Source organism: Ahaetulla prasina, chromosome 7, assembly GCF_028640845.1.
Source record: "Ahaetulla prasina isolate Xishuangbanna chromosome 7, ASM2864084v1, whole genome shotgun sequence".
NCBI lineage: Eukaryota > Metazoa > Chordata > Lepidosauria > Squamata > Colubridae > Ahaetulla > Ahaetulla prasina.
Genome location: NC_080545.1, coordinates 85,371,994 through 85,399,399, shown reverse-complemented (window position 1 = coordinate 85,399,399; position 27,406 = coordinate 85,371,994). Strand labels below are relative to the sequence as shown.

The 27,406-nt window shown below is 38.9% G+C and overlaps 1 protein-coding gene across 27 annotated transcripts in view; it reads left to right on the top strand.

Moving 5' to 3' along the window:
• The window catches only part of MICAL3 (microtubule associated monooxygenase, calponin and LIM domain containing 3), a 227,890-nt gene that overhangs the window by 110,926 nt on the left and 89,558 nt on the right, over positions 1-27,406 (top strand). For 19 of the 27 annotated variants that reach the window (XR_009156059.1, XR_009156060.1, XR_009156061.1 and 16 more), the window contains 14 exons: positions 404-505; positions 1,147-1,302; positions 2,030-2,130; positions 4,296-4,553; positions 6,697-6,812; positions 8,973-9,099; positions 10,209-10,302; positions 11,501-11,648; positions 11,784-11,980; positions 12,448-12,560; positions 14,685-14,747; positions 18,815-18,988; positions 20,036-20,119; positions 24,832-24,930. Coding sequence is in view for 24 of the 27 variants with exons in the window: in XM_058190697.1 (XP_058046680.1) it covers positions 404-505; positions 1,147-1,302; positions 2,030-2,130; positions 4,296-4,553; positions 6,697-6,812; positions 8,973-9,099; positions 10,209-10,302; positions 11,501-11,648; positions 11,784-11,980; positions 12,448-12,560; positions 14,685-14,747; positions 18,815-18,988; positions 20,036-20,119; positions 24,832-24,930 (1,832 nt within the window). In the remaining 3 variants the exon portion in view is untranslated. The remainder of the gene's footprint in view (positions 1-403; positions 506-1,146; positions 1,303-2,029; positions 2,131-4,295; positions 4,554-6,696; positions 6,813-8,972; positions 9,100-10,208; positions 10,303-11,500; positions 11,649-11,783; positions 11,981-12,447; positions 12,561-14,684; positions 14,748-18,814; positions 18,989-20,035; positions 20,120-24,831; positions 24,931-27,406) is intronic. The other 8 variants (XM_058190710.1, XM_058190709.1, XM_058190706.1 and 5 more) reach the window with 3 other exon arrangements.

Below are 27,406 nucleotides of genomic sequence, written 5' to 3'. Positions count from 1 at the left end.
CCTAGCAGTTTGAAAGCATGCAAATGCGAGTAGATAAATAGGTACCACTTCAATGGGAAGGAAACAGTGCTCTGTAACATCATGCTGGCCACATGACTGCAGAAATGTCTTCAGACAGTGCTGCCTCAAAGGCCCTTGAAATGGAGATGAGCACTGCCCCTTATCATTAGCAACCGCTAGTGGAGTAAAATCCGCAGGGACTTCTTTACCTCTACTCTTGTATAATCAGACCATCGTGAGTAGTGATTGTTATGTGGCTAATCCACTTTACAGATATAATGAGATGTTTAACTTCCCACACTGGTACTGAAAGGCCCAGTTACATATTGCTTGAGTGTTCAATCCATTTACATGTCTGTATCCATTTTTGTACATGCTGTGTTAATATATAATTTATCCACAGGGATAGGTTGGCGTGCACAAGTCTATCCAAAAACACATCCTGTATCAGAGTACGAGTTTGATGTGATAATTGGAGGGGATGGAAGGCGAAATACTTTGGAAGGTAACTTGCTAATGTTTATGCTGATGTGTAGGGCATGCCTGCAACCCAGTTATTGCCAGGTTAGCCCTACTGGCTGAGGATGATGGGAAAAGAAGTCCATCACAAAGGCAAGACTTCTGTAGCCCCTGCTTATTACTCCATTATGCTGTTTTTCTTGTGGCCCTTTATCCAGGGAGACATTTTAATGAGAATAAATTATATTAGATACATAGACTGTGTGTTCAAGCAAGTTATTTGCATACAAGAGATTCCTTATTAAGTTCTTTTCCAGTTTTATGTCCTAGATAATGGAGCTGGGAAAAGAATTTTCAGCTAAGATCTTCCAGAATTGTTATCAGGCAGAGTTGAGAAAGGCCAGACAAAGTGATGACATAACTAAATGTGGAATTGTATTTTTTCTGCAATGTTTCATTTGTTTATCTGCTTCCAAAAAACAAAACAAAAATTCCATAGCTCTTTGCGCATTGCTTTGTACATTTACATGTTAGTACAGTTTCACTTGGAGGGGAGAAAATTAAATACATGGTTGGTTACTATAGATGTAAAACTAGAGTCATCCTGTGTATTCATGAAAAAATGTTTTCTCAGGCAGTTGATTTGAAAATTGAGGCCTGTTTTATCATGGTATATTTGTTCTGTAGGGTTTCGGCGAAAAGAGTTTCGTGGGAAGCTGGCAATTGCCATCACGGCAAACTTTATCAACCGGAATACCACAGCTGAGGCCAAGGTTGAAGAGATCAGTGGCGTGGCTTTCATTTTCAACCAGAAGTTTTTCCAGGATCTTCGAGAAGCAACTGGTTTGTAGAAGTGATTGACAGCTGAAAATAAGCAACGTTATCTCATTCTGTCTTTGTTCCAGACATGCTCTTAGCACACGGGTGTCAAACTCGCCGCATTACGTTGCCGTCACGTGACATTTCGCGATGTTTTTCCCCATTCGCAGAGCTGGGTGGCGTGGCCTGCCCGTGACGCATCTGACCTGCAGGCCACCAGTTAGACATCCCCGTCCTAGCTTATGAATGCTGCGAGTTTTACAGTTTGCACGCAGAGAGGATGAACCAAAAGAAGGATGTATATACTGTGACTTCTACAGTATGTTTTCTTTGTGTATTCATGGCAACCAGATTTTCGCAAACTAGAACAGTTTTCCCAGCACGGAAAGTAGTTTTCTGGGCTCAACTTCCAAAGCAATTGGACATGCCTGGAAGAAGATGGTTCTGCTTTGACCATTTAAAAGAAGGTGCTTCCTAATTTATGTTTTGAGAAGCCCTTCTTTTGAAGGACAGCCAAGAACTAATAATCAGTGTCATAATAATGAATCATCCAATATTGGAGTGGAAGAAATTTTAAAGAGAAATCTGACTTTATGAGTTCTAAGTGATCTTTTGAATCTGAGCGGACAAACATGCTAAGTTGATATGCATTTCTACTATTGGTGGCAGCGTTTAACTCATTTTGCAGATTTTACCTGAGGCATTTACGGTCCTGTACCTTGACTCTTGATCTTTCTTGATTCCATTTTAGGCATTGATCTAGAGAACATTGTCTACTACAAAGATGATACCCACTATTTTGTCATGACTGCCAAAAAACAGAGCTTGCTGGACAAAGGAGTCATATTACATGTAAGTGTGCTCATTGAAACCTCAGTTACACCTGGGTGAGGAGGCCATTGGTGTGTTTAAAGCAAGTTAGGGGATCATAATATTCGTTTTCATTGCCCTATAATCTTTCAGAATAGATTTTAATGGACAGTTATCCACCTTTCTGTTCTGCTGAAGGAAATTTACCTTGCAGCAGGGAGGAATATTTGGATAACATCCTTTTGTTTTAAGATAGCCATTGTGAAATCAGTTGTCCTGGGTAACTATTTCCTTTTAATTTATCCAGAACCATAGAATTTTAATACAATCTTATGTTGGTTGCCAGCTTGTTCCAAGTCAGGAGGGCTTTCCCCTGCATAAGCTTCAAATGATGAATTGCATCCATTTTCCTTTGTCTGGAGAGACCTACAGATTTTTTATGGGTCACAAAATAATTACAAGAGAGAATGATTGAGAATCAGATAAAGGAAGATGCAGCTACTTCCACTCATGTTCCCCAGCAATTGATGCATTTCATATTTTTGTATGAATGTAAATCAAACTTGACAGTTCAGTGAAAAATCTGAATGCTGAAGACAATCACATTGCAGAGATATACCAAATCCATCTCAAAAGTCAATATATTGTGCTACAAATGATCGATCCATCCAGTCAGATTTTGCATGATCTCCTTTGTACTTTCTGTTCCTCTAAGGAACTAACTAAACACCACACTACTAACCAGAGCATATAAAACATTTGCTAGACCAATTCTAGAATACAGCTCACCTGTTTGGAACCCTCACCACATCTCTGACATCAATACAATTGAACGTGTCCAGAAATATTTTACAAGAAGAGTTCTCCATTCCTCTGAAAACAACAAAATACCTTATCCCACCAGACTTGAAATCCTAGGCTTAGAAAACTTGGAACTCCGTCGCCTTTGACAAGACCTAAGTTTAACTCACAGAATCATCTATTGTAATGTCCTTCCTGTCAAAGACTACTTCAGCTTTAATTGCAATAATACAAGGGCAACCAATAGATTTAAACTTAATGTAAACCGCTTTAATCTAGATTGCAGAAAATATGACTTCTGCAACAGAATCATCAGTGCTTGGAATACTTTACCTGACTCTGTGGTCTCTTCCCATAATCCTAATAGCTTTAACCAAAAACTTTCTACTATTGACCTCACCCCATTCCTAAGAGGACCATAAGGGGCGTGCATAAGCGCACAAACGTGCCTACCGTTCCTGTCCTATTGTTTTTCTTTTCTTCTTCCTATATATGTTTATATGTGTATATACTATATAATCTTTTTGTATGATGTTGTGACAAAATAAATAAATAAATAAAATAAACATTGGGCCATTTTCTAACTATGTGGGTTATTGATTTGGGCAGACTTGGCACCAGTAGTAGGTAGTCCTCGACTTAAAATCACAATTGAGCCCAAAATTTCCATTGCTAAGCAACAGTTGTTAAGTGAGTTGTGTCCTATTTTACAACATTTTTTTGCCCCAGTTGTTAAGCAAATCACTGCTGTTGTTGAACAAATCATGCAGTTGTTAAGAGAATCTGGCTTGTTGGTAGCCAGCTGGGAAGTTTACAAATAGTGACCACATGACCCTAGGACAGTGCAACTGTTATAAATACATGCCAGTTGCCAAGCATCCAAATTTTGATCATGTGACCATCGGGATGCTGCAACAGTCATAAGTGTGAAAGCTGGTCATAAGTCACTTTTTTTTCAGTGCTGTTGTAACTTTAAACAGTCACTAAGTAAATGGTTATAAGTCGAGGAATATCTATCATTCAGTACATAGCTCATGGTTCGTTTGTCAATCCTGAAGCTGACCTGACCGAAGCCATTTTGGAGCTTCGACGTAGCCACACTGGAGCTGAAATATAGGGAGGGGGGAATTGTAGCCAAAACAAAATATTTTCTCTTGGGAACCAAGGACATTCTCACATCTGGTCAGAGGAAGGAGTGATGTCATTAGGCAACCAGACTGCACCATGTGACTGACTGGCTGGGGAGGAGGGATAAAGTTTTACTTTTAATTAGATGAAAACCGCGGGAACCTTCAGAGTCAGTTTTCTCCAGAAGTGTGCCAATTTGATATATCCAATAAAACTATTCTTTGAGGAATTTACCTGCCTCGGAGTTTTGTTTGTTATGGGTGTATTTTGCCTGGCAGGATTATGCAGACACAGAACTGTTACTGTCACGAGAGAATGTGGACCAAGAGGCTCTGCTCAGCTACGCCAGGGAGGCTGCTGACTTCTCAACTAATCAGCAGCTGCCATCGCTGAACTTTGCCATCAACCACTATGGACAGCCCGATGTCGCAATGTTTGACTTCACGTGCATGTATGCCTCAGAGAATGCAGCCATGGTTCGAGAATTGAATGGCCACCCGTTGCTTGTGGCATTGGTCGGGGACAGTTTGTTAGAGGTTTGTTTTCTGTATGTCTTCCTTGAACCATTTCCTCCTTCTTGTTCTACCGTGTTTCCCTGAAAAATAAGACCCTGTCTTTTATTTTTTTGAACCCTGAAATAAAGTGCTTAGCCTTATTGCCATGCGCTCAAAAGCCCTATTGGGCTTATTATCAGGCGATGTTTTATTTTGGGGGAAACAAGGTATTTCCTCCTTAAATTTTCTTTTAATATTTATTGTTGTGACCCAGGCCCAAGTAGGTAGTAATAAACTTAATCTGTGGAAAAACAAACTTTATTCGAACAGCTGGGAATTACTTCATTCCCAGCATCATTCAACTCAAAGTAAAACAAATGCCTCCCAACACAAATTCCTTAGTTATCTCACAAACCTTAGTCCAATTAGGCAAACTGCCAAAGGCCCTTCCTGGCAAACGTCCAGAAGCCACAAAAACAAAGACGTACATGAAGCAGAAGACGGAGCAGACCAGCACTGGCAAAACTGAAACACCGGTGCTGATCTGTTTTAAGTCTTATCAGAGGGGCCAATCATCTCTTGGCCTTACTCCCGAGTCATCCTCTCTGCTTGAACTGCTCTTGCCTTCTGGCAGCTCTTCTCTTGCGTGCATTAAGAACAGGCTCCTCCTGTTCCTCTGCCTCACTACTATCAGTCTCTGGAGGCTCTGGAGTCCGTACCTCACTCCCCAATGGCCCTGGCCCCACCTCAGCCTCATCGCTGTCTGACTCCGTTGCCAGCTCCGTAGGCTGCTGACGGACCACAACAATTTATAGGCCATGGGTGTCACTCATCGTGTCATGTTGCCGTCATGTGACATTTTGCCATGTTTTTCCCCAGCTGGGGTGGGCGTGGCCTATGCGTGACGCATCCAGCCCATGGACTGCCAGTTTGACAACCCTGCTGTAGGCTAAAATGGTAAACAGACACCATTTCAAAGTACCATCATATAGGATTTTTTTTCCTGAGGAGGAATGTGTAGATTGCCGAAGGACTTAAAATGGAACAAACTTGCGTTTTGTTCAAGTTTTCCAGTCTAGGATTTTAAAAATGTAGAAAATAATGAAAACAATGTTTTTGAGGGGGGGAAAGTGAAAGTGAATGTAGAGATAAATTCGAGGAGCCTAGCTACTCACTTATGAATCGAAAGATCATTTTAATTATTCTTCTGTGTGCCTAGCTTAGTCATTCTGCTTCTCTAAAATCTTTTCTGCACAAGAAATACAGGTAGTCTTGGACTTACGACCACAATTGGGACTGGATTTCAGTTGTAATTTGGTGTGGTTGTAAGTCATGTCATGATATGATCAGACCCAATTTTATGACAATTGTTTTGATGGTTAAACAAATCATATGATTGTTAAGCTCCAGCTCCAGCTCCAGCTGTGTTTGTTGTTGTTGTTGTTGTTGTTTTGTGCCACTGGGATGGTTTTCAGTGCAAGTACAGGCTGTGAAGTAATGTTTACAAGGCCATTGTAACTTTAAACCATCATTAATGAATGGTCATAAGTTGAGAACTACTTGTATATTACATGTTTTAGTGAATAATGGTAAGTTATTCTACATAATGAAATTTCATTTTTTCCTCAAACATTAAATGAGTAGCACATGTACATATATCTGAGGTGATTTTGTTGTTATATATTGAGGGCATATTTATACTTTTCGGAGTCACAAGATATCTCTGAAGATGAACAGAAATGCAATATGAACATTTCAGTTGAGGTTAGAATTGTTATTGTTTTCAGAATAAATGAGATTTGTTGTAACTCTGATTTCAACGTAAAAAAGAGTGACATGAAGAAGTGACATGAACTTCTGACATTTTAAACACAAGTCCCATTAGGACACAAGGCCCCATTAGAAGTAGTCCTCTACTTGATATTCCATTGGGGTATGAAAAACATGACTATATAGAGTCTCTAATTTGGCATTAAACGAGGTTGTTCACAATATTATATTGGACTTCAAGAAATTATTCTAGGACTTTGAATATCTCAAGCAGTCCCATCAGATCTTGTCCTACAGATGCTCCCTTGGGGTTTTAAAGCAGTTTTGCAGTGTACATACAAAAGAAATGTCTCAGCCATGGCTTCCCATGGAATATATTTTGCCTTCTCTTATCCCTTTTTATGGTTGCTTCCAGCCATTTTGGCCAATGGGAACTGGAATAGCCAGAGGCTTTCTTGCTGCCATGGACTCTGCCTGGATGGTACGAAGCTGGTCCTTAGGAACAGGTCCTTTGGAGGTCCTTGCAGAAAGGTAACAAAATGCCCATTTCTCCGTATGCATGTTTACAGGTGCACGTGTTTGCTTTCATAAGCAGGAAATTTATCTACTATTAAAATGTGTATGTCTAAGAGTATGCAACTTCAGGCTCATTAATATGCAGTGTGTGCATTTATTAGCATCTTCTTGTATGTCAGTTCTGTGCTCTCTTATTTTCTCTGTGCTAGTCAATGTGTTATCCAGAGTTATTTGTCATTTTCTGTGTTTAGCTACAATAGCATAGCAAGGAATAACACACTTTTCTCTTCATGCATGGGGTAAAAGATGGCTTAAACTGAAGTATCTGAACTTAATTAGTGGGACACAGCGAAAGTTGCCTCATTATGCTTCTAATTGGCAACATTCTTAAGCCCAGAATTGAGGTTAAAAAACATGATTGTTATGTTCACATAATACACTAAGCCCAAAACAAATGTCATAGTTGTTTCACACAACTTGCAAAACAATGTTTGGGTTACTACTACATATGAACCACAAATTATTCAACCCCTTTAGCTTAGTTTTGTGTGTGATGTGTATACCAACACAAATGTAAGTCTTCCTGTATTTGGTGATTTTTAAAAGTGCCGTTTTTCAAATGACAGTATTAGTGAATTATTTAACTTGGTGCAAAAAGGACATGAAAGATTTATCTAGGCAGATTGGATCAAGAAATTTATATGACAGTATAATCAAGGATGCAGTTCATATGGGTTAGGATGGATTGAAATAAGTGAAACCTACATTTAAGTGGCATTGTTAAAATGGCATTGAATACACAGCCTTTTAGAATTACAGGAACTGATCATTTAAAAATGAGCTACTATACAGTATACCTACCTACCTACCTACCTACCTACCTACCTACCTACCTACCTACCTACCTACCTACCTATCTATCTATCTATCTATCTATCTATCTATCTATCTATCTATCTATCTAATAAACAGCAGTGTAATTAAAAACTATTCTTTTATAATATGCATTTTTCTTTCATTAAGCAATAGCATTATTAGCTTCACTTTTTGTACATTGGGGGAGATGGTAAAATGTGTAAAAAGTGGGAACTGATGGCAGTACAAAAACCTGGAACAAATTAAATAGATGTCCTCTTGCTAAGCATTAATTATTTTTTGCTCTCCTTAATTTTCATCTCATGGAAGAATTAATAACACAATGCTCATTAATTTTTTTCTCTTGTTTAACTCCCTTAAATATCCCAGCTTAGCTTCACTCACTTTTCTGAGTTTTCTCATTGCATTTGGCTCCTCTCAACAGACCAAGCACTGTGCTGGTTTGAAAACTGCATGAAATGTGCAGTTTGTCAGATGCCACTTTGCTTATCTTTTTTTTCCCCCATTGGTATGTACTTCGCTGGCAGTCAGTGATGCATAGCTCAAGAGAATTGGAAATTAAGACCATAATCAAAATGACTTCTTCTCTATTATATCTGCCTCTGAAGAGGAGTTTCTTCCTCTGCTTACCCAACCAAGCAGCAGTTTCTTGCAATATGGAAGACTCGGAAAGGGCCCTGTTTCATTAATTTGAAAGTGTAAATGCTAGCGTCAAGCTGTTTGGGTATGGATCAGGCAATTATTCTAGAGGCAGAAAAGTATAAACCATTTGACAAAAATACAACTAGTCCTTGATTTAAGGCCACAATTGAGCTTCAAATTTCTGTTGCCAAGCAAGACAGTTGCTAAGTGTGTTTTGCCCCATTTTATGAACATTTTTGCCACCGTTGTTAAATGAACCACGACAGTTGTTAAGTTAGTAACACTGTTGTTGAGTGACTCTGGATTCCCCCATTGATTTGGCTTGTCAGAAAGTCACAAAAGGTGATCATATGACCCTGGGACAGTGGAACCATCATAAATATGAACCAGTTGCCAAGAATAAGAATTTGGATCATGTGACCCTGGTGATGCTGTAATGGTCATAAGTGTGAAAAATGGCACTTTTTTCAGTGCCATTTTTAACTTCAAATGATCACTAAATTAATTATTGTAAGTTGAGGACTACCTGCAGTTGAGACACCATAGTACATGCCATCCACCTGGTAGAATATAGTCATTTTGCTCTAAGTAGTAAAGTCATGTCTATCAATGTCTTCTATATCACTGAAGCTGGCACTATTGTCCTATCTTTCCTAGAGAGAGCATCTATAGGTTGTTGCCTCAAACTACACCAGAAAATGTCAGCAAGAACTTCAGCCAATACAGCATCGATCCTGTCACTCGATACCCCAACATCAATATCAATTTCCTAAGGCCAAGCCAGGTAATTGACTCTATCCTGTGGTGTTCCAGGATATATGATGGACACCTTATGTAGCCAGTTGAAGAAATGGCATTGAAGTAATATAAATACAGCACTGAAGTACTACAGTATAACATGGCAGCTGCAGTAACAGAACAGAATAAATCAAAACTTGCCACAAAAGAAGTCTTGGGGTCACTTTTGGCTTTGAGTAGTTATGTTCATTTCTGTTCATGGAAGGATCTATATATGTATAAAATTGGCTCTGTGGGTGTGTGTTCCAGCATAACTCTGGAACGCCTCGAGCAATTTCAACCAAACTTGGTACACAGATGACTTACTCTCTGGAAAAAAATACTATGGGGTAAGACATTCCTAACATCCCTCGGGATGTCTGAGTGTCTCTGTGTGTGTGTGTTCCAGCATAACTCTGGAACACCTGGGCCGCTGAAATGAAAAGGAATGAATTATATGTATAGTGTCAAATCACAGTACTTTGATAGTGTGCATTTTGGATTCAAGTTCTGTTAAGATACAGCCTTAAAATGGTTTCTACTGTACAGGATAGTGGAGTTGCCATGGTAACAGCTTCACAGTACTCCACAAGGGGGCTCCCTCTGGTAAGGGGGGTTGGTTCTTAAATACCCGGGCAATACTGGGTTATCAGCTAGTATTAAATAATATAAACTACATGTCCAAATAATTAAGACAAAAAGTGTATTGGAAAAGGAAATAATTTCAGAGTTATTTGGGCAGGGGTTTTTTTTTTTTTGGTTAATCTTTATTCCATGAAATGTATAAACAAGTGCTAGCCATTGGCTACCATAATCTAAACTTGGAGGAGGAACATCATTGGGCTTGTTAAATATTTAGATGTGAGATCTCAGTGAATCCTAGGGTGTAAAGGCAAAGCATGGAAACATTTTGGGATGATTCTTGACATTAATATGCAATGTTCAAATGCATTAAACAAGCAAGAGTCATTGGCTATTGATCTTCCTGTGCTATATTAGAAGTGAATTTTCTGCAGATACTTAATACATTTTGCCCACTCTTTGGCCAATGGACAATTGCTTTGTTGTTATCTTGACATTTGATGTGATACATGCACTCTTTTTGGACTGCTGCAGGTACGTCATTTGTATGATACAGGAGACTTGAAGGATATTCAACTGGAAATAGAAAATTTGCTGAATTCTAGGACACCAAAGTTATCACGGAATGGTAAGTCATTCCATGTATTCCTTGTTACTGTCTTTTTTTCCCCCCTTCCCTTTCTGGAAATTTGAAATTGGATTCCATGCCAGGTGCCATTTTCAAATAGTGCATTAAGAGAATATTGGCTGCATATTTACTTAATCTGTGTTGTAGCCATTAGTGATCTCTTTGACCCGCAGGCTCTTATAAATACACTTAGTATTCACTTACGTACACTTACATTCTTATGGACAGGAATGAGAATAAAAACATTTTCCTTAGAGCTCTGTGTGCATTAAAAGCAGAGAGACAGAGGGTTTTGTTGTACTATCAGGAGCAGGAAATTGGTATTTTCCGACTGGTGTAACTCTGAGTTTATGAACAATCTTTCCTAATGTGATGCCTTCTTAATTGTAATACAGCCTTCAAAATTTTTGGCCAACATGCCCTTTAGGCCAATATATCCTTTAGTTATACAATATTGGCATGAAATTCTTTAATCTCTAGTTCAGTGTATGTGAAGAGCACAAGTCAGAATAAAATTGATTTATAATGGGGGTGGACAGTCTATAACTCTGGGGCTTCATGTTGACTTGAGTTCCATTTTCAATGCCCAAATTATCCCTCCTAAGCATGATTGTTAAAGACTGATGTTACAGTTCTTGGGCAATTTTGAGATGGGAAAGGGAAATAGTTAAAAAAAAGAAAAAAGGTAAAGATTCCCCTCGCGCATTTGTGCTAGTTGTTCCCGACTCTAGGAGGTGTGCTCATCTCTGTTTCAAAGCTGAAGAGCCAGCAGATATCTCCATGGTCATATGGCCGGCATGGCTAAACGCCAAAGGCACATGGAACGCTGTTATCTTCCCACCAAAGGTGGTCTCTATTTTTCTACTTGCATTTTTTACATGCTTCTGAACTGCTAGATTGGCAGAAGCTGGGACAAGTAACAGGAGCTCACCGCATTATGCGGCACTAGGGATTCGAACTGCTGAACTGCCTACCTTTCGATCGACAAGCTCAGCGTTTTAGCCACTGAGCAAGACAACTATCAAATTCTTCCCCAAATCCTAGCTTAATCCATATGTATAATGCACCACTGCTACTTTGCATTTTTTAGTTCCCTGCCCAAATATTACAACTGGCCTTTGTCCACCAGAATGATTGAGAATACTACTTTCATAGTCACATCAAACACTAAAATACTGTATCTCAATGTTTATTTCAGAGTCTGTGGCCCGTTCTAGCAAACTTCTGGGCTGGTGTCAGAGGCAGACAGATGGATATGCTGGTGTGAACATAACAGATCTTACAATGTCATGGAAGAGTGGTCTAGCACTGTGTGCTATTATTCATCGATTTCGTCCAGACTTGATGTAAGCAATAGCGTTTGCTTGTGAATAGCTATTTGAAGAAATTCAGCCAGGCAATTGAGGGGGTGTTTATATTTTCCTAAGCTATAGTAGATCGAGTTTTTGTTGTAATTTAGAAAATGTATTTTTCTCTTCCAGAGATTTTGATTCTCTAGATGAATACAACGTTGAGAAGAATAATCAGCTAGCATTTGACATAGCTGAGAAAGAGCTAGGAATATCTCCCATTATGACTGGCAGAGATATGGCGTCAGTTAGTGAACCAGACAAGTTGTCCATGGTCATGTATCTCACCCAATTTTATGAGATGTTCAAGGACTCTCTTCCTTCCAATGGTAAGATACATATTATGCATCTACTACAATCTTTGAAAGTTGCAATATAGAACTGACAGCTCTTGTTCTAGTCTAGAACAATTTATTTTCTTTGATGCTGAAAGAGAATGTTTCCTGTGTCTAAATTTTTCTCAAGATAATGAATACAATATAGTAAACTGTAATGCCAACTGTTCTTACAGGGACATTATTTTGTGAAGCATTCTGGATTGAATTATTTCTGAATTGATGAGATAGAAGATTACTTGTGCTCTCATCTCTACTTGAGGGTGGCAAACATTGTCTTGTTATGGGTCTTAAACGATCGCAATGAAAATCAACTCCTAGAATGGAAAAAAGATTAAATGGAGGATTAGCATTTGTGGTTTGCAACTGAATGTAGACAGTGGGAAGAGCCAACATCAAAGTCTGAACTTTGGGAGATTTTTTAATTTTGTTATGCCTCCATTTTTTGTTTCTTTTTATAGATAATCTGGAACTGAATGCGGAAGAAAAAGCTGCTTTAATTACTAACACCAAATCACCAATTTCTTTCCTAAGCAAGTTGGGACAGACCATTTCACGGAAACGGACACCAAAGGTAATAACAATGTTTTTGAAATAAAGGTAAATCTCAGTAAGATTGTGATTTAATATCCCACTTGAAGAAATATGAGTTAAATCCAAATTTATATGGTTTGCATTGTGCAATTACGCAAATGAACCAATTGATCATCAGATTCACAGTGTTGGACTCTTTCAAAAATAATATATTTTGTTCAAAGTTTGAGGTTGAAGTCCAAACTAAAATGTCCAGTGCAAACTAAAATGTCCAGTGCATAACTGAATGGAAATTAGCGAATCAAATTGTACTGAATTCCTAGGGCTATATTTTGTTATGAAGCTGGGGGCATGATTTTTGAGTGTCATATTGGGTAGTTTGGGAAAAAACTTGGAGTGACTGGGGCTGACACTGCTTATCTCCTAGGACAGGGGTGTCCAAACTTGGCAACTTTAAGACTTGTGGACTTCAACTCCCAGAATTCCTCATCCAGCTTTGCTGACCACAAAGTCTTAAAGTTGTCCACAAGTCTTAAAGTTGCCAAGTTTGGACACCCCTGTCATAGAAGGATGACTATGATGGTCGTTCATTGGCTTTTTTTAAAGAGTCTGCACATCTGTAAAAATTCATTTTATCTATTTCACGCTGGAAGATTGTCATTACTTAGTTACTTTGCTAACGTAGAGTAGGTAGAATGGGTGTAAAGGATATGCTTCATATATATAATCGGTAATATCTGAAAAGCAAGAAAAATGAGCCTTGCAAATGTGTGTTAAAAGTTTGTATGGGAAAGAGTCAGCTCCTGGTGGCCCTTGTTTGAACTGAAGTAGAAGTTTGGTCTGTATTCGAATGGAAACATCTGTGGTCTCTGAACTACAGACAACCTGGATCTATTAAAAACAGATCTATAATAGATACTGATAGATATGTATAATATTATTATACATATAATATTTAAGAGTATCAAAAGACAATTGTCTTTTAATACTCTTACATATGTATAATAATCTGATGCCATAGGCGTGGATATTTTTCGGAGCCAGTGTAGTTCCCAAGATGCGTATGGCATCAACTTGGAAAGGTTGTTGCCTGGATGACAGCAAGTAGTCCTTGACTTACAACCACAATTGAGCCCAACATTTCTGTTGTTAAGTGAGACATTGGTTAGTGTTGCCCCATTTTATGACCTTTTTTGCCATAGTTGTTAAGTGAATCACTGTGGTTGATACGGTAATAAGCTGGTGGTTAAGTGAATCTGGCGTCCCCATAGAATTTGCTTATCAGAAGGTTACAAAAGGAGATCATGTGACCCTGGGACACTGCAACAGTCGTAAGTATAAGCCAGTTGCCAAGCATCTGAATTTTGATCACATGATCAGAGGATGCTACAAAGGTTGTAACTGCGAAGAAGGGACATAAGTCCCTCTTTTCAGTGCCATTGTAACTTTGAATGAATGAATTGTTCACTAAATGAACTGTTGTAACTATTACCTGCAGTTACAATGGACCACCCCAACTGTCCTCTCTCTCTCTCTCTCTCTCTCTCCCTCCCTCCCTCCCTCCCTTTCCCTCTCCCTCTCCCTCTCCCTCTCTCCCCTCTCTCTCTCACACACAGACACCCCCCCTATGACTGCATTTTGGGCACTTGGCAACCAGCTGAAGTTGTACAACTGTTTGCAGCATCCCATGGTCACATGACCACTGTTCCCAATGTTTTTTGCCAGTTTCCAGTATTTATTTCTGTTTTCTGGCAAAAACTGCCCGTTGGGGAAAATTGATTCACTTAACAATCGCAACATTTGCTTTATGGTGTTTGCTTAATGAACACCGGGGGGAAAAAAAAGCTCCCAAAATAGAGGCATTGGTCATCTGATGCCTTGACTTACGACTGCAATGACATATGACCATAATTCCAGGCTCAGTTACAGTTGTAAGTTGAGGACTACCTGTGATCAAATGAGGACACATTGTCCCAGTTTTTCCAATTGGGGTTGTAGTGGATCATTTAATAGGCTGATCTAAAATGTTAGAAACACACCGGATCACTTCAGAAAAAGGTCCTCAGGTTGTTCTCAGATGGGAAAAACAGGAATAATAACATTATCAACATATAAAATATGAGATAGAGACAATGGGGCTCAGAATTCTCTCTCTTCTGCTTAGGATAAAAAGGAGAAAGATCTGGATGGTTCAGGAAAGAGGCGGAAAACCAGCCAATCAGAAGACGTAAGTAATACTGTTTTCATTTTTTAATTTCCTGTTCATTTTGGAATCTTAGCTAGCTTGAATTAAAGGAGTCAGGGATCATATATTTGCACAGTACATTGAACTGTAACTTAGCAAAGCATTTTTAAATCAGTAATTTCTACGTACTTCAAATGAAATAAATGCAAAAGCCAAACTAAATTGAACACAACAATCAAAATAGCCAATAAATTGAAATCAAGAGCTAAAATACCCCAGGTTTGATTCTGTCAAACCACAGTCAGGCTAGAACAGGGGAGTCAATTTCAAGGCCTGGGGGCCAGATCCGGATCACTGGGGGCTTAGATCTGGCCTGCGGGGCCAACCTGGAAACAGTGAAGGACCGGCCCACGTTGCTGCCCTCCTGAGCTCTGTTTTCGCTGGCAAAGGGTTACAGTGAGCTGTCGCAGCTGAAAACAGAGCTTAGAAGCCTGTTTTTGCTGGCAGAGTGCTTGGGCCACCACAGGCACACCTTACACGAGTAACGTCGAACTGGCCATGCCCACCCTGGCCCCACCGAGGTCAAACACAACCCTGATGTAGCCCTCAATGAAATTGAGTTCGACACCCCCATTCTGAGTGCCAACATAACTATTTCCGGTTGAAAACAAACCACATCTCTTTTGTTTTGGGCCCAGCTCTGGCACTTAAATAAGTATTTTCATGCAATTTAATCACTAGGTAAATACCAGCAGTCAAAACTGGACTCCCAGCAACCTGTACATTCCAGTGATTAAAAAATGGTGCTCTTTTTAGCTTAATTAATACGTATTTTCATATCTTGATCAGAATTATCCCCTATACTGGCACACTATAATCTGGATAATATTTATGCCTTACACATTTTAGAGTCCTGTTCAGTGGGCTTGTTCCCTTTGGGACTATCTTCTCCAGGTTTAATTTGCTCACCATACCTTGGCTGTGAGAAGATGATATGGGTACCTGCTCCCAAGAGCAGGGGCCTCCAACCTTGGCAACTTTAAGACTTGTGGACTTCAACTCCCAGAATTGGGAGTTGAACTCTGGGAGTTGAAGTCCACAAGTCTTAAAGTTGTCAAGGTTGGAGACCCCTGCCCTAGAGAGATAGGAGGTGTAAGAACCCCAAAACCCATCATTCTCAGAGGTGGGCTATTTATTTTGGGACACTTTATTCTCTTGTTTTAGGTTGGCCTCCATCACTTTATACATTAAGAAGTAACTGAAAATATTTTGAGTTTGGAAGCCACAACTCCACATTTTTTTAAAAAAAGATATTTAATATTTGGATTTTATGGATATCTTGAATTTACTCTTGTAAACCACCTAGAATTACTTGAGTAAGCAATGTACATACCACTGTAAACAAAGGAGTAAGAACTTAATTTTAAGAGATTGAGATCTGACTGGAACTCAGAAGAATCTTGCATTCCTCAACATAGTTTTGGGATTTATAACAGCAAGAAGCCTGAAGCTCTTGTTACTAAACTTCTTGCTCAAAGTCACTTGGGTTTCTAATCTTTAAGAAGACATTGAATGGCTGCCATATAGTTTGTAATAGTGATCTCCAACCGTGGCAACTTTAAGCCTGGAGGACTTCAACTCCCAGAATTGGAGTTGGAACATGGGAGTTGAAGTCCTCCAGGCTTAAAGTTGCCAAGGTTGGGGACCTCTGGTTTATAAGATGCTTAATCATCAGCTTTAATTTCTACAAATATTAGATGGGAAGAAAAATGTGTTTCTGGGCTTTCACTTCCAACAGTGATCATGGACATGATTGAATATTTATTTAATGTTATGTATCACATTTCTACACTGTTCATCTCACCTAAGTGACTCTGGGCAGTTTACAATAACAAGCAGAATATTTCTTTATAAAATCAATAAAATGGAAGTAAAAATAAACCAAATCTTGTCTATATAGTTGGATATTAGGATGAAGCATTCTGCCTTCACCTTGATGTACTCCCTGTCTACCTTCAGGGGTTTAGCTTGGTCAAAGGATTAGTCATTTATGTGATTCTCCATGTGCTAATAAAGCTCAGAGATTGCTTTCCTCCCCCTCTAGACTTTATTAAACCATTGGGTAAACTTACATGGAAACATATTCCTAGCTTTACTTTGGTCTCAGAATCTTTGGAAGGGAATTTTAAAATACGTGGTGTATCCTGATGTAAGATTATATATTAACATTTGCAATGCTGAACCAATAGGATTTGTTTTTCTTTGCATTCCTTAGTTGAACGTAGGGAATTTGCATTTTTAATTTGTTTTTGCAAATGGCCCTAGATCAGGGGTGTCAAACTCTCGGCCCATGGGCCAGATGCATCATGCGCTGGCCACACCCACATCTGGTTTAGTGAAGGGGGGAAATAGTCACGATACGTTATGTGACGCTGCAGTGACGACGCGAGTTTGACACCCCTGCCATAGACCATAGGAGAAAAACCATAAAGATTTGTTACAATAAATAAAAATAATGTATACCCATAAGCAAAAGTCAGCATGATAAGTATGTGGAACTTGGTAAAGAGTAATGTATTATGAACGATATCAAAGTTCTATACACAAATTATCAAGATTCTGAAACAAGGCACTCAAAGGCCTCCGGTGGCTCAGCAGACTAAGTCTGTCTGTTATTAACACAGCTGGTTGCAATTACTGCAAGTTCAAGTCCCACCAGGCCCAAGGTTGACTCAGCCTTCCATCCTTTATAAGGTAGGTAAAATGAGGACCCAGATTGTTGGGGGCAATAAAGTTGACTTTGTATATAATATACAAATGGATGAAGACTATTGCTTAACACAGTGTAAGCCGCCCTGAGTCTTCGGAGAAGGGCGGGATATAAATTCAAAAAAAAAAAGTTATAAAGGAGATAGATGGAAAGAAAAGAACCCGGGCTGCGGCTTGTGAAGCAAACGCATTCTAATCACCACAACTAAGAATTTTGAAACCTGCTTAGATATTTCAGTGCCGTAATCTGGCAGCAGCTGGTCTATAATCATTGATTTATAATCACTGATTGTAATAATTGGGAAAGCTTGATAATAAATGATTTAATGAGCCAAATGTAATATAATGGGATTATCCAGCCCCACATGTGCCGCTGATTCAACCTTGCCAGAGAGAGCTGCTGTTCCTCAGGCTTTATCAAATAGCTGATCCTTCTAGTGTGTGTGCATTAGATCTGAAATATTTTATATGCCCAGCATATTCTCTGATAGTGAGCAATTATGCCTACTCTGTACTCTGCTTTCTCTTCAGATCGTATAAATCTTTTGCCTATACCTAGTCTTCTTTAATTTGATGGTACTTTGAACTTGGAGGAAAATAGGCAATGTACAAAGCTATTGTGACCTAGGCCCAAGTAGTTATTACCAGACACAATCAGTCCTAAGCAAATGTATTTTATTAGAACAGCTGAGAATTACTTCATTCTTAGCTTAGTCCAAATTAATTCCAAAACAAATCCTTCAGAAAAAGTCCGGTGGCCTTATCACAAACCTTTGTCTTGTTTGGTACCCTGCCAAAGGCTTTTATTGGCAAAGCCCCATGAAGTTCAGAAACAAGAGACGCCATGTTGCTTTCCTACAAAGAGCCCAAGAGCCCTTGCTGCTCTTTTAAGCCTTATGGGAGGGGCCAATCATCTCCTGTCCTTACTCCCGAGTTGTCCTTTTTGCTTTAGCTGCTCTTGTCTTCTGGCAGTTCTTCGCATGCATGCACTAGGAACAGGCTCCTCCTGTTCCTCTGCCTCTCTGCTGTCCGCCTCTGGAGACTCCGGAGTCCGTGCATCGCTCCCAGATGGCTGTGGCCCCATCTCTGCCTCCGACGCAGAGCCCTTGTCTGGGCCTTCCCCTGACTCCAGGACTGGCCCATAGTCCTCCTCAGCCTCCTCACTGTCCAACTCTGCTGCCAGCTCCACAGGCTGCTGATGGACCACAAAAAAGCTAAACTGGCAAGAGTGAGAAAATTCTTAAGAATTCATAATGATGCTCAGAACTGGAATTGGGTAGAGGGATTTTCAAGTGTACCCGAAAGGAATCTCTTAATCCGTTCTTGACACTGATCTGTAGGAGGACACTTCCAGAAGCTGTCGTGAAGACAGGCCCACCCTTGTAAGTGCCCTGACCGAGAGAAGAATTGATGCCGCTATCGGGAACCAGAATAAAGTGAAGTCTATGGCAACACAGCTGCTAGCCAAATTTGAGGAGAATGCCCCCGTACAGTCCACAGGCCTCCGGAGACAGGTGAGAAGGGGCACCTTGCATTGGATGCATTTGGGGTTTTAGTTAATGCTTTGATAAAGGATGGATCTTCTTGCCTTGGAGGGGCATTTGAATTTGAGTGGAGGGCATGGAGTCTCCCTCTGTAGCCAAACAAGTTATAAAAGCTGCTCTTGCATTCTAAGAATAAAGAAGCCCTTTTTAAAATCCTGCTGGAGTTTTATGCCAGTCTGTCAAAGAGCAGTGCTGGAATATAGAGACATGCTGGCAAGTTGCCATTCCTTTGCTCAATGCCTAGAAACAATTTGGGGTTGGAGTCCTGATCAGGTTTCCAGGTCATGAAAGCTACTGGTTGAGAGCCCCGTCAGCCCCCAGCTCTGTGCTCATCCTGGAGTTAAATGTAGCCTTCAGGGAACTCCTTTGTAAAATAATCTTGGATGAATTGCCATCTGTTCAACATACAGAAGACAATTTTCAGTAGCTGTTGCAATGAAGCGTGAATACATAACCAGCTTCTCTGCTTGAGAAAGTGGTTCAAATAACTGGCTTCACCCAGGAATCCTATAGGATTTATTTAACTTTGACTGAGCACTGCAGGAAACACATCTTTTTCCCAATGAGCATTGCATCCGATGTACAATGTGCTACAAAGGGAAGGCCAGAATTTCAAACGATACCCTGGTAAAGAGACCGTTGGCATGAAGAGCGGATTAAAACATCTGTGCTGTGATTATTTTAGGAATTTTTTTTCACTTCCAATCTAAACCTATTCAAATAACTTGTCCAAATAATAGGAGACAGATGGCCTTCTTGTGGCTAAGTTTCTGTCTTCCTTCTCCCCCTTTTTTCCCCACTTCCATTTTTAAATATTTCTCTATATTTTTTTTTGTTTGGCAACTAATTTTTTCTTATTCCATTCCCCCCCTCCCCCCGATGTCTGTCGTCGCATCACCCTGTTTAATATCTACCCCCGTCCCTTTGTGGGTTTCTTTGTGAGTTCCGTTTTTTGCCTTTTGTGGAAATGCCCACCATCCTGGGCATGTTATGACCTGCATGCAACATTCTGCCCAGCCTTATCAAGACCGTGCTCTCAGCCATCCTGCCTATCGACAGAGAGAGCAGGGCCGCCATGCCCCAATACCTCAGTGGAAACAGGTAAAACGAACCCCAGTGAATGACTGTCACACTGCCAACCTCATTGGCTACTGCTTTTCCATCCCACACGCCTCCTCCTCCCTTTACGCAGGCTCTGCTTTCTCTTCAAGATCTCTGAGCCTACTAAAATGTTATGGCTTATATATGGTTCCTAGTTTCTAACCATTAGTAAAATTGATAGCACAGAAAAGCTAGCAAAGATCCTTTCTAACGTATCTTATTAACAAAACCTTGAGCAGTCATGAACTCACTACTGTGAAAGCATCTAATAAATGTAATTTTGTTTATATAAACTGTCCCATCAGTTTATATAATCATTGATTTGAAGATATTTACAATTCAATCTTGGGAGCCTTAATATTATTGCATTCAGGTATCTATGAGGAACTTTCTTGAGGAAGATCTAATCCTCAGCACTGGCGAACAATATGAGAATTGGCCCTGACAGAAACACTTTACACATTTTGAAATATACCAATTGCGCATCTCTCTTGCATTAATATAGAGGAATTGACAGTTGCATCTTTCTGTTTCTGTTACAGATGATAAGAAAAGTTTATTTCCTTTGGCATTATGGATTGTTGCTATACTTAACAGTAGATGCTCGTCCTTTTCAGCTTTAAGAATTTTCAAAGAGATTTCATTACAGTATAAATGTAAAAAAAGATATTTAATTTAATTGGGATAAATCATTTATAAATTAAACACATTCTTTTCTGTCTTCTGATTCCTGTTCTAGTATTGTTTTAAGTATCAAATATATAGATTCTTCAAGGAAATAAGTTTATGGTTAGGGAACAATCTCTCATCAGAACATGAGCAAAAACCTGCAAATTAATGTGAGGATTAATAATATACTAATAATGTTTCTAAGTATTCACATACAATAGGTATATAGAATCTTTTAAAGAAAGCGTATAGCAGTATTAGAGTTTCTAATATTTTCTCAGTTTGCATCTGCTTAAAACTCAAAGGAAAATGAAGATGAATCTATTTAGTCTCTGTAAATTCTTGTTAGTGAATATCTCAAAATAAGTTGGCTTACTTATTTATAGCGGCTATTGAAGACATTATCAACCTATGGATAGCCTCCTTCAACCTGTTACCATCAGCAGGGCATCAGATTATGAAATGTATGAAATTATTTACCAACATATTTTAATTTGTGTATTAGCCACTCAGTCAAAACATATATACTTCCTACTAGCTTCTAGCCAAAAATGTGCACAACATTCTGAAAGCAAAATGAAGTGGAAAATAGCAGACAGAACGTAACCGCACTGGATGGATATGCTTCATTTGCAGCTCAGATCATGTGCTAAGTGCAGAGCCAAGAAACATGGAATTAATCTGCAAGAAAGGAATATTTTCAAAATTGTTTTTCAACATGGCTCTCCTTTTGGTGTGTAACTTAAAATACCAAGTTTATACAGTAGAACCATTGCTATGTTATATAGTTTAATTTCTTACTTCTGAGGAATTTATGTACAGGACTCAGGGCCAATCCACACAACTCTCAGACTTAAAGGTTTTTCACTTTTTTTTTTGTAGCAGATCGTTTAATTTCTTAACCTAGATTCAGATGAGTTCCTGAGAAAGCAGTAGTCTGAAATTTAATTATAACATTGGTGTGATTCTGGCTATCAAAGTGAAATTGCTTTGAGAACTTAATCTTCACAATTGTCGTATGCAAAGACAGTGCTGCTAAAGTATAATGCCATCTTGATCAGTGAAAAGCACATCAAGGATGAGTTACTGGAACAAGATGAATTAGCATAAGAAATTTAAGCATTTGAAGAACTTTTGATGGCCAGCTAATGGAAAAGACACTATAAGAATATAACAAATATCCCACAAGCTATCCAAAATCAGTAGTTAAAGGAGATATGTCTTTCTAAGAATGGTTGCAAGATCTTATGACTTTGTTCCTTATATTTTTTCTTCTGATTGCATCAGTTGGTAGTTCATGAACAGAACTGTTTGCCTTCTCTCTCCTCTAAATGCACCATAAACCCCTCTTTTTCCCCAAAGAGGCAATCCTTAATGGAAATTTCCATTTTATTACTACCAACACAGGGAGAATATTATAATTACAGACAAAAAATTTAGTTAGGGTATTTTTTTAATGAACTTCATTCTGGTCAATATCATGGTTTCTTCTTGAAGATGAAGCATATATGGTTTTGAAGGTGAAAGGTACAAAGTTTTCCAAATTACCATTTAAGAGTCTTACAAATTATGGTGTGAAGCTCATTGAACAAGTCAACCATCTCTTTGCTCAGTAGCTTGAAGCATCTAGAAACATGGTATCTTCTCCAAGAGAAACAGCATCAAATTTAAGTGGAATAGCTCTTTGATGTTCTTTCATCTTACAGACAAGAAACAATTCATCCCGCATATGTTTTGGTCAGATCTAAGAGTGTCTGAGAAATTAGTCCTTTGTGTTTTGAATGTATTCCACAAAAAGATGTGACCAAAAGAATCATATCTCTTATTCACTTGATTCTTTACCTTGAACAAATTTAATTAAGTAGATTCAACATCTTTCTACCAATTCTAATCATCCTCACATTTTTGATTAACGTGAGTATACACAATCAGAAGTATAGTCTCTCTTATTTTTATAAAAATGGACATTATTAAAAAGATTAAATCTACTCTTCTACCATGTTGGGGAAAAATTCTAGCAATAGTACTGAAGAAATAAACATGACTGCTCTAGGGTTGAAGACAATTTCATCTTGAACTTAACAGCTTTACTCTTCATTTGCATACTAATAGCACAAGTGTGGGGGGGGAGTGGGGAGTGGAAGGGGAAATAAAGTTTTGAAACCTGAAATTGTAAATTGGAATTCTGATAGTAGGTCATTGTGTCAAGGTAGCCAAATGTGGTTATTACTTGATGGAGAAGAATTAGGTTGGCAACAACATCAGATCGTTTTACACTGAAATGGAAAAAGGTGATCATTATAGAAGAACATCAACAGTAAATTCTGTAATGCACAACCTCTTTTTTACCTTTAATGCGTTGACCCAGGGAACATCCTTCATTGTTGTATTTTTGTAAACTAAGAACTGAGTGCTACATCCCAAGTGGAAAATAGTGTATTCTACATTTTTAGAAGTTTGATGGAATGGTCCATACTTTAGATGAATTTATTGGGACATGGTAGAGTGGAGTCCAGGACCCAAAAGTAGGAAAATACAAAACTGGAATAATAAACTGCAACTGTGAATTTGGTTGCACAAATTGTAGTGATATATATGAAGAGTAAGGTTATTAATTATTACTGATCATGGAGACCTCGTATTGTGCTCAAGGATTCAAAGGTTGAACGTCATAGCTTTCTGTCAACTGCTGGGGAACAATCATGTGTATGGACTGACACACTGACATCTTGTTTGTATGTTTTCGAAAGATGAAAAAGATGGGCACACAGTAGTGTGGTTTGCAAAGTATCTCTTACATTCCTATGGAACACTGTGACTCCATCTCTAAACATGTAGTGACTGTAGTATCAGGAAGTTTGGAAGGTAGACCTGTGTACCAGTGGTGGGTTACTCCCGGTTCTGTCCAGTTCTTGAGAACTGGTAGTAAAAACAGGAGGCTCCGCCCACCCGCCCTGACGTCACATTTGGTGATCTGCTCATGCGCAGAAGCATGCGTGCTCCCGTTGCAAACCGGTAGTAAAGGTAAGTAGAACCCACCCCTGCTGCGTAGATGTAGAAAGGTCAGGTCCTATTACAGTGTAATGTAGTATTAGTTTAGGGAGAACTGGAAAGAAATCCAGGTGGAACCTTATGTCAGTCATCAATCATCATGTGGTCTCTCCTGATATGAGCCATCATCAGGCAAGCAGTGAAGCTGATGATATATCTATGTTGTATGAGCTGTATATTCTGGTATGCTTTGCAATTAATATTATTGGATTGGGAAAATAATATAAAAATAGGAAACAGCAGTATATTTCTATACAACAATAGCTTGAGTTGTTCTATGCAAAATGCTAAACACTGCATAGAGTAGGGCAGGCAGTTCGTTTTGCTTGACTATATTTTGGTGCTTTTGAAACTGGACACAGAATTCCATACTTGAACATTTTTGAGCACTTCAGACAAATGAAGCAACCTGTCATGAACATTTGTGAAAGATTTCAGGTGAAGTGAAAACCCTGCCCTTTAAGAGTTTGCTCTGCAGAGGTTCTAGCTCAGAGGTCTTCAAACTATTCTCCAGCTATGCTGGCTGGAGAATTCTGGGAGTTGAAGTCCACAAGTCTTAAAGCTGCCAAGTTTGAAGACCTTTGGCTCCTAAACTAAGAAAGCAAGCAAGGGCCATTTCCTTCAAATCACTTGTTCTCTTCGATTCGTTCCCCATATATTCACCTGCCATTCTCATTATCCCCAGCAACATCGCATTGGCTAAAAGCTACAATCCAAATTTCGGAGGACCCCAAAAATTTAAGGAGCACTGCTCCAGATGATGCATTTTTCAGCCACAACTCAGGCAAAATGCAAGGGAAGGCGCTCAAATGTATTTCTTGGCTACATAATTTGAGATTAAGCAGTCAGTAGTTGAACAAAAAGATTTTGCTCCTAGGCTGGTTTTCTCTGTAGAAAAAAAATTGAGTTTTCTATGCGGGGTGTTAAAATAAAACCGATGATATTGTTTTTCTTGTTCTATCATTTTCTCCTACCATTGTTTTAAAACAAAGATGAGGAAAAAGGAGCGTTGTCGGACCTGTCCCAAAAAAGTGATCATGCTCTCTTCTTCCTCCATTTGTACTTCCTCTCCATCGTACCCCAGTCAGCAGGTGATTTCATTCTGCATGCTCTGTCCTTCTTCCTTTTTCTCTCCCTCCTTGCTTCTTCAAATGACTGGACTACATGCCCTTCTTGGGTTGGGTTTCTCCTTAAAAGCCTGCAGATCTCTTGAACTGATTCTCCCTTTCCTCCCAAGAGAAAACTTAATGGTACACGTTGGATTTCAGTTTAGTATCTTATGATTAAACGGAATCTACTTTGTCCATCACGTTAGATAATTATATGTAAAACATATAAATTGTTGAACCCAATAAAATTCTGAGATTAAATTAAGGCTAATGTTGGGATTGCACAGCTATTTTATTGTTATTAGAGAGTGGCAATAAATACTACTAATTTAAATTCAAAATAATTTGATTCTATTTTTAGTTCAAGATCTTTGTGATTGCCTGTTGTTTGGTTTTTTGTTTTGTTTACTATGATTAAAGTACTTTGTTTATTTGACTTCAAGCATTAGAGGCAATTTTCCTGTTGAAGTGTTCTTCTTGATAGAAAATTTGTAGGCATTTTTCTCTTTTTAAAACTTTATTCTTTTTTAATGCATATGAGGTATTTGTGCATGTTAAGGCACTATATAAATTTATTTATGAAACAAATTTATGTAGCCTCAAACACAGTGGCTACACTAATACATTGTTGTTTTGATAATATCAAAATCTGCTTGCTCTTATCTGACTCTTGGTCAGATACAGTTGGATATCTATGATGTCTATGGAGATTCTCAGTCATCCAGGTCATGGTTGTCCCCAAGAAGCTTCTTGAATGAGAAGCGAAACATCTTCAAAGAAAAAACAGAAATTCCAGTTGTCTCTTGAAATTGGGATAGCTGTGATGTTCAAGATATTTTTTCTTTCCCTGTCGTCATCGCCACTGGTGAAATGCAAACTCTTTCAAATCTTGCTCATTTTATTTTAGTTTTTAAAGAGAGAAAGTGAGACACAAAAACACGTAGATCAAGTTTTTGTGCTGTGAAGTGACCTCTATATTAGGGGTCTTCAACCTTGGCAACTTTAAGACTTGTGGAGATGAACATTGTTCAGACTTCCAGACTCCCTCAGTCAGCAAAGTTGCCAAGGTTGGAGACCCCTGCGTTATATTACTCAGTTCTTGGGAAGCGTTTTGTTAATGAAGGTTCTTAGAGAAATCCTGCTCTTCAGTGGAGCACAGAGGCATTATCTTCTTTACTTGTGAGATTAGAAAACGCAATCATGTTTGACACTTAAGAAAAGAGTTCCCAATTTGGCTGATTCTAGCCCACTGGCATTTTTACCTTACTTCCTTTAGTGCTTTATTTTAGCTTCTCCCACTTATAAAGCACTAGTAAACAACTCAATCCTTTAAAATGTCTACATTATCTGCTTTGGTTTTTCTGGTTATTCTTTCCAGGCAATTTGTCAGGGCAGTGATCAGGTGCCCAGGCAGTTGGTTCTTTTGGATCTAGAAACAATAAGCAGGCCAATAAACAAAGCTAGCTTAAGCTTTATTATTAGCTCAAGCAAAGAGAGGAGCCGCCAGGATCTTCTTAATAATTCCCCAAGGATAGCCAGTTTCCATAGTTCCCAGTGGTGGGTTCTGCAGAAGCTCCCAACAAGCAACAGTCTCAAGGTTTTTATTGCAAGCTGGCATCATGACTTCATGGCATTGTTTGGTTATGAGACTATAAGACCTGACACTTTGATTGGGTGGCACATGACTCTGAGATGGGAATTGAAAGTCAAGATTTTTCCCAGGAAGAAAAGCTTGGCAGCTAGGTGTAAATTCCTCCCTTCTCCTCTATTTAGTAAACAAGAGTAAGAAGTACCAAACAGGTTAGCTCTGAATGAGCACTAAATGTCTAGATTTTTCTTAATATGAAGGAGAAATCAAAACAGGTCACTAAACTTGAAATAACAATGGTCATCTGCATTGGCACAAGACTTGGAAAATAACGTGTTTCTCTAAGTATAAATAGTTATGCAACAGCATGATAAATTAAGAGTAAATCAGCTGTATCTTAAAAAGCATACCAATTTTGGTATCCTCATTTGTAAAAAATAAAATTGATCTTCTAACCATTGTCCTTGTGGTTGGAAAAAACACATAAATCAAAATGTGTGCTTGATTCAATTAAGGGGGGAAAAACTCCCCTAGTTAACTTGTCATTGCATCTTGTAAAGCTGTGCTGTTAGGGCCACGTCTAGCATTGAAGAGAGAGACAGCCTGAGATTTCAAAAGCTGATTTCAGGAAAACACTTAAAATATAATCCCTTTCACACTGCATAGAATATCCTTCCATTTATATTCTCCTGTCATTTTGGAGAGGGTAAATCGTTAGCCCTTTTGGGGATCTTTGAATTGTATCCGAAGACATTCTTGGAAGGAGAAAGTCAGGCTAATGAAGCAAGTTTGCAGTCTCCTTGCAAACTACAGTAGTGGCCAAAATTGTGGAAACCTTTTGGGAAAAGTGTATTTTTGAGGCTTGATGGA